Below are 20,151 nucleotides of genomic sequence, written 5' to 3'. Positions count from 1 at the left end.
CCGTAGAGACACAACTGTGTTGTGAAGATCTAACGTTCCATTCGTAATCGGAAAGGCAAACTGATCTCAGACAAAGTTCTCTCAGTTTTTTTCTTTCTTCTTTTTTTATAAAACGGCAAAAAACAAAACTAGACGCTTCTTCTACTTAAACTATTTTAATGTGTATGAAGTCATGGTGACAAAAACAAATCGTTAAAATACAACCGAAAGACCATGTGAATATAAACATTTATTTATCAGCATTCTAACTTCGACGACTACGTTGAAGTAGACTCAAACAAACTTGCATCACAACCCCCAAAAACAATGCAATAAGAAGTGGAAATCCCTTTTTGTTTAAAAAAAAACACCTATGTAACATATTGTACAGTGAAAAAATTGAAATTTAAAAAAACATGTAATGTAAATCAGTACTTCAGCGGTGGCGAGGCGTGAGGTCAGTAGCATTCCCTGGGCTCGCTGAACTTGCGACGCTTCTCCGGTGCAGAGGTGGACGGCGTCTCCTGGCTGTTGATGATTTCGTACTGAGAGACCTGAAAACAGCAGAAGACACACCCGTCTAAACAAACAAACAAGAATCCAACTGCTGAATCGTGTGAGTCGACTGACTGACACAACATCCCACTGCAGAGAAATAGGCAGACTGATCGGCGCTGACTCATCTGTGAAGCCAACGGGGCTCCTACGCATTTTTCACTTTTCAAAAATCCAGTCGGTCTTAAGCAGAAACGGCTTTTTATGTAAAGTACAGCTCTGTATATTTGAGAGTTACAGGTGTGAATGAAATGTTTCTATATGGAAGATGTATGTGTGTGTGTGTGTATATATATATATGTACATATATATATATATATATATATATATATATATATATATATATATATATATATATATATATATATATATATATATATTATTTTATTTCTTTCTTTTCAGTCTCTTTTTTTGTATATTATATAGTATAGTATAATAATGTATTGTATTATAAATGATTGACTGAATAAAACACACACAAACAAAAAAGCTATCGGCCACAGATTTACAGACACTATCAACATTTAATTAATTAAGTAATTCATTACATTAAAAAGCTGGTTAGAAGGCTAACCTTAAAGTCTTAAAAGGTTCTCTTTGTTTATAAGCCAATCACAGAGAATCACAGGTCTTCTCGCTGTAACTGACCGTGGTGGACCTGATGATCTGTCCGCTCCGGGTCGTCCTTAGGCCCCCGGCGTTGGGGGACTTCTTCATCTCAATGTCCATCTGAGAGGGGAAAGACCATTAAAACATTTAATGGGGGGGAATCTCATTTTGAATAACACCCTTTTCTCAAAATTAGCTCTGAAAATATTTGACTTGTCATTTCAATTGTGTCTCTGCTCCCACCAGATGTGACAGAATCGGCCCGTTCACTTCTCGCTAATGGCCCTTAGAAGCTTTTCTTTGGATTTTATGTTTTCCATGAGATGGGAAACACCGGTGGATCCGGCTCATAGGAAATGTTTTGGTTTTTGCGCTTAAATCTTGCCTTCTGCAACAGAAGCTTGAAATTAAAGTTAAAAGATCACACATACCTCTGTGGCTTTCTTGCAAGTCTCGATCTTCTCATGACAGTTCGTCTGAATCTCTAGGGTTAATAAAAAAAATAATAAGCTGATTCCACTTGTCCAATCATATCAATTATTATTTCTGGCTAAGGAGGTTCTCTGTACGTTTCAGTGTTTGTTTTTTTAAAGAGAACTTCCAGCGTAAATGATATGAAATCAACAAGATGGAGACCTCTATAGCTGAATCTCGCCTATATCTGCCAGTTTATAGAGTCCATCATGAACAAGAATAAAGACATCCTCCAGAGTTTGTATGTAAGAACACAGTTGAGGTAAACTGGGCAGAGGACTCACCAGTGCGGTACTGGTCAGTGTCCTCGTTGTCGGGCCTCTCCACGTCTTCAATCACATGGGCCTGAAGATTAAAACATGGTACGCCGTCATCACAAAGTGTCAACACAGTATGACAACACGCGCATTTGCAACATTTAGGCATTTCCCAAATCATAAGTTGATGGCGCAGCCGTTCCCCATGTTACACAGCATCCTGTATTACTACAAACTATGTGACGTTAAAGTGGTTGTTTTTTGCCCGATTTATTCTTCTTAGTGTTGCAGTTTAACATTACAAAAAGTAATTTTGACAGTGTTAAAGCACACAAATATGAACACAAGTGCAGTACACTACTGTGGCTATTGGTTAATGATGAAGAAAAGAGGATAAGAGACAAGGTGGGGAGAATAACGAAGAAGGATAAGTAACAAACTTTATGAAAAGGGAGGAGGTGGGTGCGTTTGGGGGCAGGACGGCAGGGTGCACTATGATCTTATTATAAAATAAAAAATAAGATGGAAAGTGGTCGTTCTCTGGGTGTGGTCGAGGTGAGCTACTCGGTCCACACCTCCGTGGGACTCCGTTCAATAATAGTTTGTGGAGGGTTTTTTTTTTTTACCCCTTTCTTCCCCCATCTTCTGTTCACAATCTAAGTCCAACCAGCCCGATCTTTGTCCTTTCCTTTTCGTTTTATTGAATCTTACAAAATGTTAAATGTAGAGTAATAATAATAACTTGCTAAAAATCCTTTTTCGTGAACATTTGATCACAATGATCACTTTGTCCTGCTGAGTTGTCTGTGTGCTAACCTGAGACAGGACGCTCTCCTCTTCCATCTGCACGACCCACTTCTCCAAACTGTTAAAGCTTCCCTCCACCTGCAGACATTCAACAACATGCACAGCTGTCAGTCACAGACTGCAGGAAACCCGACTGGTTTGGAGACGACAGGTTTAAAATGCTGTCCATTCTCGACAGTGGATTTTAAAAAAACATTTTCAGTTTCTCTTAGTCACCTGCTCCAGCCTATGCCTCTCTGTGGCCATGTCCAGCTTCAAAGTGTGGAAAGGTGTGACCACCTCTCCCATGGTGAGTTTCACCGGCTCTTTGGAAAACTCAAGGGTGTCGCCGTCAGCCTCCTTGAAGCCGGACGGCTGGTAGTCCTGAGGAGTGACTGGAAGATGGACGGACAGTGAGACAGACAAAACAAGAAAGAAGCAGCATTTCGGCTCATACATTCCGACCCGACAAACACACATACACAGATGTTCTCATTGTGTTTTCCCATAATAAAAGAAGATTTTAAAAAAGGCAGGTTTTGAATACGTGCAAATAGCAGAGGAGAACCACTCAAGTCAGATTAGAGCCTCGCCTAACAATGTTGTGATGTTTATATATATATATATATATATATATATATATATATATATATATATATATATATATATATATATATATATACACACACACACACATACAAAACATATATATATGTATATATATGGCTCAATTTAACTGATCCTGCACCTGTTGAAATAACGATCACGATTACCATTGTCGTAGTAAGCCAGCTTCATGTTGAGGCAGACGTTGTCTGGCAGAGGGCCGAGGTTCTGCATCAGAGTGTACAGCTTCCTCACCAGCAGGATGCTGGCCTTCTTCGTGTTGCCACACAACATTGCCGACACCTGGTTGTCGTTCTTGCTGATGAGAAACTCAGTCCAGTGATTAAACTTGTCTTAAACCGGCATTCTCTTTACCGGCCATCAAGGGCTAAGAGGTCTATGAGAAAATGACTTTTCTTCTATCTTGATGTATTCCCTCAGTAAACATTGTAAATGTGAGTTTATGTCTCAATCTCTAGTTTCAACTCTTCTTCAATACAGCATGATGTTCATTTAGTAAGTTATTGGTCCATTTAAAGTAAAGCAGGGTATGCTTTGGGCCAGGCTACAAATTGAGTGACAGGTCGCTTCCAAAGAAGCATACGGCAGGCCAAATATGGTCACTTCCGTTTATCGGTGGCAAAAAGTCAAGATGGCAGCGGCCGAAAAGCCGAACTCGAGGCTTCAAAATATTAGTGCACAAACCCACGGGTGACACAACGACAATGCCCACTTCTTATTAAAAGTCAGGTACTTAATTTTTATAGTTAACAAAATGTCAATGTCAATATGTCGTATGGACATCTGTAGAAATGTGTATTAAATGTTGTCTAAAGATTTTTATTTGTATTTCTCATGTTATGTAATAGTACAGAAATAAAAAATTTTTTTAATTTATATCAAAGTCAGAAAAAGTGACAGAATTTTGAATACATTCTTCATAATTTAAGTCACATGTGACTTAAGGGGTTAATTCCTGTACTTGATGCATTCATGAAGTTACTTCCTGGTAGGTGAGTGTAAAGTCAAAGTCAGAGATATTCTAACTTGTATTCGTCCTTTTGTTAGTTTCTTAAGATAAGAGAAGATAATTCTTTATTAGTTTCGCAGTGAGGAAATTGCAGGATTACAGCAGCAGTGCACACAAGAGACACATAGTAAATAAAAAAATCAGTAATATAAATAAAAAGTAATAAAAACAGAAAGAATACAATAGCAATATTAAATATACAGTAGGAATTTGAAAAAGTATATAAAAGTACTTAAATGTATATAACTTGCATGAATATGGAATTATTTAATGTTTAATGAATTTCTCATGAAGATTTAAAAAAAAAACACCTTTCAAAGTCCATCTGCGCTCCTTCTGCGGTGTAATTGATCTTAAACTGGTAATATTCCGTCACTTTCTGAAAGACAGGTGCTGTATATGAGTACATGAGCAATAATCCTATAAACGGCTTGTTATCTGTTCAGTAGTTTATCATTGTTAAACATTAACAATGGCAAGAAGACAGTCTGTACATTACCTCAGGGTGGTCTGGGTCAGTGTAGATCTAAGGACCAAATGAAAAAGAAACATCCTGACTATTTCTGGATTTATGGTTGGTCTTGATAGAAACGACTAAATACTCAAAAAGTATGTACGGCCACAGTTTCTAGTATCTGCCCGCTTATCTCTTTCATCATGGCGCTGTGACTTTCCCAAGTAAGCATCCTCAACCTGATGTGTTTCTCAATAAAACGTGAAAAAAGACTACACAGAAGAATCAATTAACTGAATACTCACAGACATAATGACCGTCCGCAGCTGATGGGGAGAAAAAACAACAACAAATGACATAACTTTGAACACACGATGAGACACTGGACAAAACTAATTCATGTATCAGGACTTAAGAACAAAACACATCTTCTGATTTATTGAAAAGGTTAAATGTGACTTACATACTTCTTCTCTATGGCTTCAAAGCATCCCTGCATCCTGGGATAAAATTTAAACAACACACATCTGATTATCTTTGACACATACACACACACACACACAGTGGATATTGTTCATGAGACTTTGTCCAGCAGTCGCCGTTATTAACCATTGAACAATCTGAATGGCACCGGGACAGCTGCGCTCGTCTTTGAGGATCATCACTTTCTGATCTGCGGGAAGAAAAAAAACTTCTTCGCAGCTGTTTCCAAACGATACACAGACCTATGTTAGCTCACCGCGATGAGCAGACGAATAACTGTCCGTGGGCATTTTCTGACCTGCAACAAACTTTTTGCCGTAGGCTTTTTCTGGAAAAAGGCCTCGAAGGTAGGTGATGCCAGACACTGCGATGGCCAGAAGCTTCTTCATGAGGACCAGGGACTGCTGCTCGGAGAGAACCTGATTGGGCAACAGCTGAGTCTCCTGTATGACCGAAACAAGTCCGTCGCCTGTTAACGCCAACTCTAAAATGAACTAAACATCTGAACGAGTACGCCATTACTTGGTAATTAATTATATCATTAATGTTACATGTTTGTGATGTAACATTAACTCTCTGAAGTTTGAGATGACTAAAAAAATAATGTTGTGAAGTGGCAGCATTAAGCAGCATAAAATGGACACACTAAAAAGTGCATGTACCTCAAAATTTTAGTACTCACCAAAGTTATTGCTGCACAGCCTTAAACTGAAGCTATGGGTATAGCTATAGGTTAAGGTTTTTATATTTATGATTATACAAACAAATCGTCATTGTATCTTTACAAACGATATTGGCGAAAAATACAATGCACTGTTGTGATTTTGAGTCTTTGAGTGCTAGGAGGCGAGAATGTACAGTTATTTAACTTAAAACATTACAAATATATTTATTTTATTGTTTTTTACTTGTATTAATCATTACCAATTTAGACCTCTGAATTATAAAAGCAAACTCTAACTGCTAAATCAGATTTCTCCCTCAATTAGTCAAGTGCATGACATGATTATATATGTATAATAGATATTATGATGTAACGCTATATATGTTATGAAAACATATTCCTTGGGTGGTAGGAGGCCCTAATGTAGAAGAGGCCTTTCAGATGGATAGTAAATACTTAAAACATTTTACAATTCACTCTGACATAAAAAATTACATGATATTTTTTGTGTTTCTTGTGTTATTTGCGCTTACTTTTAGTGTTGTGTTGCTACATGAATGAAGTGGTTTTACCTGTGAAGTTCCAACTTGGCAAACACGGGTGGCCATTGTAGAAGTGAGAGGACGCAAAATAAAAGCTGAAACAAAAAAAGCAAACAGAGAATATCTGTTAGGCGGATTGAAGTCGAATAGGGGGATTCCTTTAGCTTTCAGCGAGTTTATTGCCATTCAGTTGTAACGTTGAACTATCAAGCTAGCTACATTAAACTACAGCTAGCAAGTGCACCTGTTACTGGTACACGTTAATTATCATGTTACATTTGCCGACTCAACCGATTTCTGACACACAAGGATGGAAGTCGTAAGTTACTTACATAATAACAGATGAACGAGTATCCAGTATTAGTACACCTTTTCTTTTTATACAGACTTGGAAGTAAGCTAACTAACATTAGGTTAGTTCACTAACTAGCATTAGGTGTTCACGGGTGTTAACGTAAAATAACGTTTCCCGCTAATTGTTTGATTGACAGGCAGCAACCCTGGGTCACAAGCATGGCAGTTATCCAAATTTCTGAATGTGACTTCATGGCTGCCAATCCTAACTTTAAACTCACTGTGGTGTAATTATTAATGTATTCATATAACACGGAGTATATTACATTTTAAACCAGCATGTTATATAGATAATATATATGTTCCGTTGATGCAGTGCGTACCTCCCGCCCTGTGACGCCACTTCGTAAACTCATTGGGCAATGGGTTGTCAATCACAGAGAACGGCCCGATTAATGATAATTCATTGGCTCTGCGCGAACCATTACTGCTCTCCTATTGGTTACTGTACATGTCGATGAGAATCAGGGAACACCCCTCCCTCGTTGGTGATGTCACATCTCGTTACGCCATTTTTGTTGGGGAGCAGTCGTGTCCAGAAAAGGAGGATTATATTCAGTACAGGTAGCGCGTATATCCACCTCTTCCGAGTCGTCTGGTGAACGGGACACTCTGCTTGTCCATCACACTCACACAATGTCGTCAGAAAACCTGGACTCGGACATTCAGGTGGACTACGAGGACGAAAAACAGGTGGGTTGTTCTCCTGACTGCTGTCATGAATGTTGTTGGCTAACCAGTGCTAGCTAGAAGGGCCGAACATCAGCTAGCTGAAGTGTGCACACTGCTGCACCAGGGAGCGAGAGAGAGAGGAGGGGTGTATGTGGGGACTCCTGGGAGACGTTGGGGGCTAATGCTCAGCCGCTCGGTGTGTTGAAAATCTCTCTCTCTCTCTCTCTCTCTCTCTCTCTCTCTCTCTCTCTCTCTCTCTCTCTCTCTATATATATATATATATATATATATATATATATATATATATATATATATATATATATATATATATATAAATATATATAGAGAGCTGTCCCACCTGACAGAGCACCACTTGCCTGTGTGTCACTTTGTTTTGTCCCTTGCCTTTGTGTCATTGGCTGGCGAGTCCACAGCAGCTCGCGGCCTCATTGGTGTGTCCTGGAGGTTCCCCAAAACATGTCACAGAGGGGGGCCGACTTCGTTTCCAAATGCGAAGGCGTGTTTTTGGTGTGTTTTGCTTGACATGATTGTCTTAGTCTCGACGTGCACATGGCTAGAGATCCCCCTGACGGTCTTCTCCTGACAGTGACAGCAACTGCAGTGTGACAGTGTTTCCGCAGTGATGTGCTAATGGTTCAACATCTGGATGATCTGTTGACATCTGTGTCGGTCAGAACATGCATTTCATTTATTTTTATGCTATAGTCTGTTGACGTTTGATAATAAATACATCATTATATATATATATATATATATATATATATATATATATATATATATATATATATATATATATATATATATAAATATATATATATAATGCTGATATAACCATGTCATGCACTTGACTAATTTAGGGCAAAATCTGATTTAGCGTTGGATTTTTGTCTAAATTGTTAATGATTCATAATACTAATAAATACACTACAACAAAAAAAAGGCATTTTGGACATAGCAATACTGATGTATTTACTGTCCAACTTAAATAACTGAAATACAGTCTAAGCAAATTTAGGGGGACATTAGGACCTCCTAACCCATGGATTCCAAATCACTTTGCACTAAGAATCTGTTTCTGCAGTTTTCCTGCATCAGGTCGAATATAGTAGCTCATAAATTTCTCCTCATAGACCCAAGTGAATCAGCACAGTCGGTGCCACACGTCCCCCTCCTCCTGAGGGAATGTGTTCATCGGCTTCTGTGTCCTGAGTCACATTTTATCCCTGTCCCAGCAAGCTTTGCAGGCTGAGTGCCCTATCTTGTCTCCATAGTAAAGTAGGTCTAAGCGGTGTGCTACTAGCTCACGGTATACGCCTATGTGCAGGGAGCGCATAAACGCACTTTGGAGTTTGTCCTTCCTGCATTTCACCGACTGTTTCCTGAGACAGTTTAGCATGCACTCAGAACACTCGGCTATGTGCACAAACAAGGTGTGTTCCGGTGGCCTAAATTTCTGACCTCAATATTTGCCTGAAAGTGACTTGAATGACTGGTGTCTGACCAGTTTGGCCAGTGTCAGGCATCCGGGTGTTGTAGGAGCTGGAAAACTTTGTCAACGTATTGTTTCTTGATCTTAATTCCCACAATCCTCTTAAAAAAAAGTGGAATACTTTATTTATAGTAACAGTTTGTTAAGACGCCTATGGACTTGTGTGTTCATTCATCATCAACTAGTTTTAGCTTTGACAGATGTATACATGATGCTCTTTTGCACACAGTCCTTATAAACATGATGGCCAAGGAGGGTTTGTTGTTAGTTAACTATCTAAGCTTATAAAAATCCTTTAAACAACTTTTTAAAAATGTTTTAGATGTGTTCTTCCCAATTATTATGGTAATATATGCAGCTGTAATAGAAGAATATTCATGTTAGGACTCATACTACTTTGAAGTATCTTCAGTTCACTATAGTTATAGTCAGTTACATTTTTTTTTAGCACACCTCAGAAAACAGGGTTTTCAAAAAGATTGAGGATGCTCAGTTTATTTCAGTAAACTTTACTTTAGGTGTTTGTGTAGTTGCAGCATGTTTTGAACTGTTGGGTGACCATGACTGATTGCCTGTCCCTTAAACAGCTGTTTCAGTTGTACTTAGAAGAAAAAATGTCTGAAGATGAACCTGCTGACTCTTTGTAGGAGCCCAGTTTTCTGCAGAGGAGGAGTCTTGATGTCCGTTTGTTCTTGTCTCCACAGGATTCCCAAGAGAAGAATGCAAACCCTGTGAAGGCAGAGGAAGCCAAGCTGAAGGCAAAATACCCCGGCCTGGGACAGAAGCCCGGCGGCTCAGACTTCCTGATGAAGAGACTACAGAAAGGGGTAGGTGACATGGTTTATTTACCTGCTCAGAGACGGGTACAGACTGGAGGCAACCAAAGACTATCTTTTCCACCTCTTCAATTAATCAATTGGTTGATCAGAGCGAAAAAATAATTATTACCTACTCTCGATGAACTAAATGACCATTGTGCACTCTACCTGGTAGCCTACATTAATTATGAATAAACTTAAAGGGCAACTTGCAGCACATCAAATTGTTTTTAATTAACATAATCATTTATACTTAAAAGAACGCTCAGACCAGACCGCTTGTCAGGTTTTATCATTTTTATTGCCCACACCCACGTGACCGATTATTAAAGCTAATTCCGCACAGCGTAACCTGTAAAAATATGCATGACCTGCAAACCACCGACTTCATGTATTACATGAACATGATCTTAAGGACTGTGGGAAGAGCGCAAGCCAGACATGAAAATCCCTCACTTATCGCTGAAATTCGCTGTTTTGAAACCAAAATACGTGACCTACGTGAATCGTGTAGATTCAATACATTTTGGGGGGGGGGGGTATTTATATTCAGTGAACTGCGAACAGGTGCACGTGCCAGAAGGGACCGCAAGTGCACGGTAATATACTATTTTATGGTATATCTAAGTTAAGTTACCCGAGAACTCTGTTGACATAGACTTAGCTAACGTTAACTACAACTTGATGAATTGAGTCATTGAACACAGCAGGAGAGAACGCAACATTAGCGAGCTAGCTAAAGCTCCGGTAGAAATTTTTTAGCTAACGTTAACATTTTTGAGGAGGTACATTCAGACGTCCGGATTTAGGCCGGACAGTCCGGATTTTCAATGCCCTGTCCGGCGTCCGGCGCAGCATCAAGCATGTTTTTACCTGTATGCATATGACCATTCTAATAAAGGTCAATTTTCTAGGTCTGAGTGAAAAGGACAGGTTAACTATTGTTCTCCAGAGCCCTCTCTGCCCTGCCTACAGTAATAATAATAATAATAATAATAATAATAATAATTGTTAAGTTCATGTTGTTCATCATAACAATAAAGAACATGAGCCAAACCAGTAGCCAAACCAGTAGCCTAACCCTTTATTTACAACATGAACTCTCGTTTCCTCCAGGCCTTAACACCAAGTATTGCTTTCTTGCCCCGGGAAGGTAAATTCCACGGCTTACTTGGCCTGGTAAAAACAAAGAAGGAAACATTGTTTTTTTTCAGAAATGAAGGCTTTGTAGCTTCCTTCGCAATACATACACTTTAAAATTAAACATGCAATAAGGGTGCAAGTAATACTTTACCTAAAGCTAATAGATTTCGAAAGTAGTGGCGGAAAAAAAATCGAAAAATTCTATCTCGAGTAGGGTTGGGTACCGAGAACCGGTGCTAATATGGCAGCGGTTCCAAGACGTCCGGTACCTACTTGACCGAAACACAACGCAGATTTTGGGGCTAGAGTTAAATAAAAGTTCTCCATAAACTAAACCTCAAGTAGACCGGAATGCAATGCAGCCACATTGGTGGCACATACAATATGAGGCAAGCTAGACAAATAACATCATAAAGGCATCGTTCCTTCTCGCTCTCTTTCGTAGGTCTGTCTTATGATACAATAATCTCACTGTAATAGTTCCTCCGGTCCGTACTGGCTGTAAAAAATATTACTTCCACAATGTGGTTTCAATTCAAGATATGGGGACAAAATGTACATTCCCAGCATTACAAGGAATTTCATACTTAAATGACCAGTATGGGAACGATGAATCTCTTTCAATGCGCAAATAGGCGTGTGAGGATCGTTTAAAGATCGACATCTGTCAGTTAAATCAACTGTCTTGTTGAAAACAGCTTGTTTCCTCGGCATACTTCTAATGCTGCAGTGGTGTTTCTCATCTCCTCTTTCACGCAGCAAAAATACTTCGACTCAGGCGACTACAACATGGCCAAGGCCAAGATGAAGAAGCTTCCCGTGGCAGGGCCCGACAAGAACCTGGTGACCGGCGACCACATTCCCACGCCGCAGGACCTGCCCCAACGAAAGTCCTCCTTGGTGACGAGCAAGCTAGCCGGCTAGCCTCTATCCTCCTAGAAGCACCGTCACCTCCCCCTGGGGGCTCCCGTCAGATCTCACCCGTGTCCCTCCCTACGTCCACCCCCTCCCCTCTCGTACCCCTTTTTTCATCCCCAGGCACCACTGGCTTTACCATGTCGGGCAGAGTTGTATGAGTTGAAACTCCATTTTGCTTGTATGTGGGTGGGACAGGGTAGGAGGGTTTGAGGTTGTTAGGTGGCCCCGTGAGGTCGCGGCCTTCTCTGCCCTCCCACCACGCACAGCTCTGCCCTGTCTGCGCACACTCTGCTCCACCGCCTCCCTCATGTCTTGGTTTTTCGGTGTTCCAAGATGCATCACAGTAGGTGTGTCATCAGGCAGGGTTCGGATGGGACGAGTTAATGCACTTTGTAGTCTGTATAGTATGCTTTTGTTCTTTTTTTTATTTTTAATTTTGCATCCTAAATAACACCAAAATAATGTGTGTGTGTGTGTGTGCGTGTGTGTGTGCGCGCGTGTGTGGGTGTGTGTGTGCGTGTGTGTGCGTGTGTGTGCGCGTGTATGTGTGTGCGCATGTGTGAGGGAGTTAGGAACCAGGATGGTTGAGCTTTAAGTTCCCATCCGTGCTGGTGGCTGGCTCTAGCGGGAGGGAAAGATGTGAATAACTGCTTGCATACCAAACTTGTGAGGGACGGCTGCCTAGCTTAAGAGCCCTTTAACTTCACTGACACAATTTTGGGGGAAATGGGCGAAATGAACGAAGGCTTCCCTTCATCCCACCTTCCCACCCCCCCAGAGGTCATCCGCTGCTGCTCGGCCAAACAGGGATTTTAAAGCACCACCTCTTTATTCTTTCTCTCTGCTCATGTTGCTTTCAATTCTCGACCCCCCTTTGCTCTCTGTTCTCTCTAAATATGCTGCATGATTGTAACAAAAAGAAAAGAGAAATTTAACATGTTAGGGTTCAGTTTGTTTTTGGGAGTGGGGTAATGTACTTGGTGATAGGAAGATTCAAAACAAACACACGGAGCCCCGAAGCGTCCTCGATCACACTTCCTTCCTCCCTTTCCCTTTCCTTTTTCGCTCTCCCGACAATCCACATATGCACGCTCCTTGTTAGCGGCCAGGGGCGAGACCCAGCTCAGTGTGTTATTATTCTTAATGGCTGGACACTTTGACACGTTGAGTCGCATCAAGATGCGTGTTTACTATGAGCCTGAAAGATTAGTGGGGGCATCACAGCACCCGGCGTCGAGCAAATATATGCTTTTGTAAATACAAACAAGCACGAAATTCGTGACGAGCTTCAGACATATCACTTTCTTTGCTTCTTCAAAGCACCGCTGAAGGTTAGCGGGTCAGAGTGACACACCAAACACACAAAAGGTCCCAGTGAAAAGACAAAAAAAAACAAAAGTTTTTATTTTGTGGTACCGACCGAAATAATTAACCAAGCTGCTTATTATATGCTTCCTCATCTTTTTGTATTGGAGATGGTTTTCTCCACATTGTAACACTTTTAGAATACACTATATATCACAGTATGGTACACTAACGTTAAGAAAAGAATATGACTACAACTGCTTCTCTGAAAAAAAAACTCGCACTTCCACCACCAGTAAAACAAACCGTCATGAACTCATTTTTGGTCTCAGGGGTGACAGCGGGCAAACCATGGCGACAACAGGTGTCGCCCCGGCTCCCGAGGTTGCTGCCGCCGCGGGGCTTAAAGTGGGACACTGCATGCCTGCAGGACACACTCGCTCCCAATACTTGGCAAAGCAGAGAGAGATTTTATAACACAGGGTTGGAAGGGATATGAGTGGGGGGGTGGGGACTCTGCATTTCTTATCCCACCTGTTAATGCGGTTCAACCTCTGAAGCTCTGAGAATCAGCCTCCTTGTATAATAACTGCTTCAGGGAAACCTTCCTCTCTCTCCACCATGTCAGCTTTGTGACACCATCAGACTCTCAACCTCTCGTCTTTATTTTTATTATTCATCGAGACTTCAAAATGTGTCAAATTTCGCAGTCGGGTTTTAGGGGGGGAGATTGGACCTGTACGTATGTGCTTGTCATTGTGTTGTATGAATGCACTGCTTTTACTCTGTTCCAGCCATTTGTAAATAGACTTCGACAGGAAGGGATTATTTGTGTGTGTGTGTGTGTGTGTGTGTGTGTGTGTGTGTGTGTGTGTGTGTGTGTGTGTGTGTGTGTGTGTGTGTGTGTGTGTGTGTGTTGTTTTCCTACCTGCTTTCCACTCTCTGAGTCAATGGTTCTGCTCTCCTTTCCGTTCAACACTACTTCTGCTCTGTCTTAGTGAATTGCAGAGGCTATGTGAATCTGTATCATATGAAAATACATGTAAATGCTGCTGATTCAAAGACAAATCTAAGCGACGATACCCTGTAAAGAACACCTGTCATTGTGGCCCGACAGCACGACTCCCTGAGCATCTCGGCTTCAGGGTCGTACGTGCTCTTGTGACAAAGCCGGTTAAGTTCGGACAAAACCTCGATGTAACTACTAAAATTTCAAAGGTGCATTGTTGCGTTTTTTGATTGGCAAAAACATCATCATCTAGCATCATATTATGTTTCAGTTTCACGCTTAAAAAAGTAACGATTGCTTGACAGAAAAAAAGGGTGTGAATAGGCGCTGACGTGTTCTGCGACACAGCGGTGGACAGGAGGGCTTGAATGCTACTCGATGTTTGGCTTTGCACAGAGCGGTTCCACGAGAGGAAATGGCAGGGTATGTTTCAAACCCAACACAGGGTGTCTCGTTCAGCTATGTAAACATGTGCCAGAATGTATCAAGAAATGACAGGCTGTGTCCTCCGAAGTACTTTTGTGCTGCTTTTAAAACTGATCTTGTCTTTCTTTGTCGTTTTTTGCAAATTATTGTTGTTTTTTTTTCTTGTTTTTTTTCTTGTGTTCTCTAACTGCATAATTAGTATATTTCATCCTGGCCCAAGATAACTGCAGGGAAATCAGAGGCACCCTTGCTTCAAAGAAAGAAGAAAAAAAAGGAGAAAAAAAAACATAAGGGTTTACATGATAGAGGAGGATTACTGGAGAACACGGGAATTATTTTAAGACTTCAGAAAGTACCAGTGTACTTGGAATGTTTCAGTTGTGTGGGATTAGGTGAGAGGATTTTTGTCAGTATTTGAAATAAAATTTTACATTAATATCATTTCCTCTTTGTTTTTTATTGGATGTTAGACCTTTTGCACCATGGGTGTACTAGTTGGTGGAGAGGGGGGGAGGGGCACAGACACGCAAAGGAGGTGCTGAAAGTAGAACGACCTCCCTCTGACCACCAGGGGGAAGCACAATCAAATGTTTATAACGTGACGCTCAAGAGAGAGCCCTGGCTTTTTCCATCATTCCTAGCATAACGTGGAAATTTCTAGTAGGACCAAAGGTTAGACTGTCTCAGACAGGGAGAACAATAAGTTAAGGCTTAAGGAAACGTGTCAATACACCCTCATGTGAAATATAAAGGTTATAATACATAAAGTTGTGTTATGCAGCAGTTCTGGTGGCATAACTCACAATTTAATCTGTTTCATAAATGACAGCTAACTCTAAAAGCTGAGTATAGGCTGCACCAATGTGTAACTTATTTACTGAAGTAAAATGTAAAGAATATATATATATATATATATATATATATATATATATATATATATATATATATATATATATATATATATATATATATATATATATATGTGTGTGTGTGTGTGTTTGTGTGTGTGTATGTGTGTGTGTGTGTGTGTGTGTGTGTGTGTGTAGAAAAAATATTTCAAAAATACATGCCATGGTTCAAATGCCAAAAAAAAAACCTAAATGTTATTATTATAACTTACATTGTTGTAATTATCTTTAATCATAATGAATGTTCATAGTTTAATTGTTTCCTAGAACTGCTGCATAACAACTTTATGTAGAAAAAATATTTCAAAAATACACGCCATGGTTTAAATGCCAAAAAACCCTAAATGTTATTATTATAACTTATAGTGTTGTAATGATCTGTAATCACAATGAATGTTCATAGTTTAATTGTTTCCTAATTTGGGGAATGTTTCCGGTCCCGCCTCCTCTGTCTACGTTTCTTTAGGCTTGACGATATCGTGGGAACAAATGGGGAAATACAAAATATCCCGCAAATAAACCTATAAACCTTCCTGTTTTCATTTTATTTTTTTAGGCTTTTAGTATAATCACAACTCAGATTCCTTTTTATTTAATCATTTTGTATTTTATAAAACATAGACAGACAGACAAAACAGTTTCAAAAGCCGTTGGTTTAAAAAAGAAATGTCGATGACGCAGACGTGGTGACGCAGGACGTGGTGACGCACCCACTCCGATATCTATTTGGAGGAGGCTCTGCGTAGTCTCACTTCCGCCATGTAGACTCAGTGAACGCACTGATAAAGGCTAGCTTAATTTTTTTCGGACACAGGCTAGCAACGTTTCTTTACCGCCCCATTTTAATCTTTTTTTTAAAGAAACAAAGTATAATCGTAACTTCTCAAGAGAATCCAAATGAATATAATTCCAAGCTCGAAACGGGCCGCATTTAAGATGACGGGAGTCATGGGCTGTTTTATGCTTCCTCAAAATGGAGTCGTGGAGGGACCCGTGCACTACGGCTCGGGAGATTCATCCCCGCAGGTCGCCATGAGCTCCGCTAAGGACTCGCACAACGGTAACGTGGGGTCAAACGACACGCCGAAGCGGCCCAAGCTCCTTGGGGTAAACTCGACGAGCGGGTACGCGTCGAAAATGATCGAGGACACGGACGACGGCGGCTCGCTGCCTTGCACCCCGGAGCTAGACGGAGAGATCGACATGTCGGATTCCCCAGCAGAGGCCGAGGTGCTGGAGAACGACACGAGGCAGCTCATGAGCCAATTCCTGCAAGACTTTACCGGAATTTCGAAATCCCAGTGGAACGAAAGCAGAGAGCTTAAGACGATGAAAAGGGTCGTGCAGGACGTTTTGGAGAAACACAGATATGCGTACAATGGTAGGTAGTGTCAAGTGTGTGTGTGTGTGTGTGTGTGTGTGGTAACGTTAAGTCGATGATGGCTGCTTATAGCCTTCAGTGTTTAACCTTTAATTATTGTGTTTATCTGCTTTTGACGCTTTTTTTAAATCGACTTTTACATTTAAAATGAATTCAGAAGTTATAACTAATTACACTTTATGTAAATGGAGGTGATGTCCTCACATAATGTTACTTAAAACGTACCAACAAGAAAGAGTTTTCACTCCCCATACCTTATTTCCCCCATGTTTCTTTAGGTATGATAAACAAATTGTCATTAGACGACAGTAGTGACGATGCCAGTTTTGTCAGAGCTGTAGCCACAAACCTCTTCGCGGACGGGACCACAAACTGGGGCCGCATTGCCAGCCTGGTGGCCTTCGGGGCCGTGGTGTGTCAATACCTGAAGGAGAAGGGCAGGGGGAACTGTGTGGAGCTGGTGGGACAAGAGATCTCTACGTACCTGCTGTCTGACCAGCGGGACTGGCTGGTCAAAAACAATGCCTGGGTGAGTTATGACTAATGACTGAATGACAGGATGTAAGGGGATGAATTACTGGTTACATAACAGCTCTCATTGTGCAACTGTATTGTTACACTCGGATCCCATCCAATAGATGTACTCATATATTTGTTATCTTTTGTTTCCAGGATGGCTTTGTCGAGTTCTTTCGGGAAGCAGACCCAGAGTCCACAGTGAGGAACACACTCATGGCCGTTGCTGGATTTGCTGGCATCGGGGCGACACTGGCCCTGTTGATCAGGTGAATTTTTGGACACTCAAGAGACTTATTTTCACATGGTGGACGAGTCCCTCGACAACCTTTCCTCCACATTGAAATTGGACTTTGATGGACATAAACCGCAGATAAGCGGTTCCTTTCATCCTTTCTCAGGCTCCCTGCCACCCCTCAGCTGCAAATAAGTACACCATTTTTGCTGTTGACAGAAAAAGGACGGACTTTTGCCCACAACAGTCCAATACGTGCAAACAATTAGGGTTTATTTAAATTACAGAAATTTATTTTTCTAATAAATGTAAAGAAAATGTGTTTATATGCAAATTAAAAAAAACGGTAAGGGACAGTCAGTTGACCTGATTTTTTTCTTAATTTTCACCTCATTATGTTTACCAGTTTGGCCATGATAATATCATAGTTCCCTGGCTGTAATGGTGTTTTGTAAGTAAGGCCAAACCAGGAAGGGAAAGCTGCATTTTCCCATCGAATGCGAAATGAATCCCATTTCCATAGAGCCCATTCATAACCCCTTGATCCTTTGTAAGGACGCCGCAACCTGAGGGAAGGAGGTGTGTGGGGGGAGAGGATATTTGCATTTGGGTGTAGCATTACTTCCTTGTTATGAAAATTTTGGATCCGCACTATGAGACGAGACGAGACGAAACCACACACAGGACTTTTTGGCTGAACGGCAGCCTGGAAAGTTTGAGTCTGTTGGAAGAAAATGAACAAGAACTGAGTTGGGGAAGACCCAGATTGTGCTGGTCGAGTGAACCAAAGCTGACCGTAGTTTGTTAAGGGAGGTGTGATGTTGGTCCTCCAGAGAATGAATGCAGACAATGATAAATGGCACAGATCTGGTTGTAAGCTAACAAATCTGTATAGATTGAAACAATAAAAAAGTAACTATTTACATGGCTTGACCTTGTTGATGCTGTCTCACTGCAAAGAACATTTTGCAGAAGTCAGGATGCATCTACACTCACACTGCAGAAATGAAGCCCTCACTTTAAACTCAAAAGTTGGACGCCTCCGCACTTGAAAGCCCTTGATGTGTATTCACACCCCAGCCCGAGTCGTTTCCTAGAAATTTGATGAGGCTGCCTGAGCTCTCGGCTGCATCCGCAGAGTTGCGGTGGTGGGGGTGTTATCTGCAAAAAGAGTTTGTGCACGACAGCTGACGGCACCAGCTAGACTGAGAAACAAGGGTAAAAAACTGTTCACAACATCCTGAAAATTGCACAGCACTACTTCCTGGGTTGGACCATTTCTAAGTCTACCTAGAAACTGATGACTTAATCACATATGCATTTGGTGAAGATATATAATATCATATTTAAACAAATATGACTTATTCGATTGGGTACTTGAACGCTTGTGTCTATTTTGGGCTTGGTTTGGTGCCCTGATGCAAAATTGCAGTGTTTTTTTCTTTTCTTCTCTTTGCTCTTGCAGCTCTGATGTGGCTGTGGACTACAGCTCCTTTCTGCTTTGGTGTACTCTCACTAGTAACATTTTTAACCAGGATTAAAATGATGTTCTTGTACTTATCATCTTAAAACTATAACATCTTCAGTGCAGTGACTCAAACCTCAAGCAGGGGGAATCCTTGGTGATGAAGTGAGGCTGCGCCCTTGTTTGTTCAGATCCTCCCGTTGTCTCGGGTTACAGGACAAACACAGCACTCATCGAGGTCTTGTGTGGAAATGGAGTAGAGCCTCTCCATGGAGACGATCCACAGCAGACCTCCCCGTGTCCTCTCCAGTGGCGAATGATGTTAGCCCGCCACTGTGGTTACCCCCCTGCATGGTTCATTGTGAAGAACGGGCTGCTCTGTTGGGGAATTGAGACTGAGGCAATACCATAGAGCAGTTTGCACCATTCCCAAGTGGATTGGGGGGTTGGAGTGGGGGTGTGTGGGGGGGGGGCGCAGTAATGTCTTGGGGCCAAATATGCAAAGCGTAGTAAGTCTTTGAACAACCCTGACGTTGGTATTGTATGGGAGCAATACAGTGCTTGTGCATACATTTTCTCCTCTACCTAGCATGTTCAATCCTTAATGTTTAATAATACATCTATCAGGGTGTAGAGCATGGTGTTAAAAGAAAAAAAGGATCCAATATGCTATACATTTGCAAACCACTTTATAGGCCTCAAGAAAGTCTGTCATACTGAAAATGAAACTTGTGGTTGGCAGTGTCGACGGGACGTTTGCAGTGGTGAGATGATTAGTTATCTTCCACGACAAATACATTAAAAAAAAAACAGCAAGTTGTCTGCAACATTATTCCGTCAAGAAAACTATAAAGCTCAATCGACTGTGTTGTGTTTCTGTGTTTTTCAGTGTTTACATTTTCCAGCTGCAGCAGACAAACTTGTAGCTTCTCTGCACAGTCAACAGCAGTGCTGCTGTAAATTTGAACGCTTGTTCAAAGGTAAACACATTCCTATCATGGGATAGTTTTCAAGGAGTGTTTTTGAGACTATTGTTTGTACATACTTAACAT

The 20,151-nt window shown here is 41.0% G+C and overlaps 3 protein-coding genes across 3 annotated transcripts; 2 read left to right on the top strand and 1 right to left on the bottom strand.

Annotated features, from left to right (window-relative positions):
• Positions 1-216: 216 nt before the first annotated feature.
• hormad1 (HORMA domain containing 1) lies at positions 217-7,075 on the bottom strand. The gene is made up of 15 exons (XM_068569482.1): positions 6,772-7,075; positions 6,470-6,534; positions 5,532-5,676; positions 5,360-5,423; positions 5,214-5,250; positions 5,056-5,076; positions 4,796-4,822; positions 4,608-4,675; positions 3,434-3,585; positions 2,898-3,055; positions 2,691-2,759; positions 1,902-1,962; positions 1,575-1,627; positions 1,183-1,263; positions 217-533 (listed from the first exon to the last, which is right to left on the bottom strand). Exons 2-15 carry the CDS (start codon positions 6,503-6,505, stop codon positions 438-440), a joined length of 1,068 nt encoding a protein of 355 aa, XP_068425583.1. The 5' UTR covers positions 6,506-6,534; positions 6,772-7,075; the 3' UTR covers positions 217-437.
• A 216-nt stretch (positions 7,076-7,291) lies between these two features.
• ensab (endosulfine alpha b) lies at positions 7,292-15,035 on the top strand. Its single transcript, XM_068569483.1, has 3 exons — positions 7,292-7,486; positions 9,680-9,802; positions 11,696-15,035. Exons 1-3 carry the CDS (start codon positions 7,430-7,432, stop codon positions 11,858-11,860), a joined length of 345 nt encoding a protein of 114 aa, XP_068425584.1. The 5' UTR covers positions 7,292-7,429; the 3' UTR covers positions 11,861-15,035.
• A 1,229-nt stretch (positions 15,036-16,264) lies between these two features.
• mcl1b (MCL1 apoptosis regulator, BCL2 family member b) lies at positions 16,265-18,559 on the top strand. Its single transcript, XM_068570541.1, has 3 exons — positions 16,265-16,883; positions 17,162-17,412; positions 17,556-18,559. The coding sequence occupies exons 1-3, from the start codon at positions 16,400-16,402 to the stop codon at positions 17,670-17,672; spliced, it is 852 nt and encodes a 283-aa protein (XP_068426642.1). The 5' UTR covers positions 16,265-16,399; the 3' UTR covers positions 17,673-18,559.
• The last annotated feature ends 1,592 nt before the right edge of the window (positions 18,560-20,151 follow it).

Source organism: Clinocottus analis, unplaced genomic scaffold (assembly GCF_023055335.1).
Source record: "Clinocottus analis isolate CAN_PGR_092001 unplaced genomic scaffold, fCliAna1.0.p SCAF_9, whole genome shotgun sequence".
Classification (NCBI taxonomy): domain Eukaryota; kingdom Metazoa; phylum Chordata; class Actinopteri; order Perciformes; family Cottidae; genus Clinocottus; species Clinocottus analis.
This window is presented reverse-complemented; position numbering and strand designations above follow the sequence as displayed.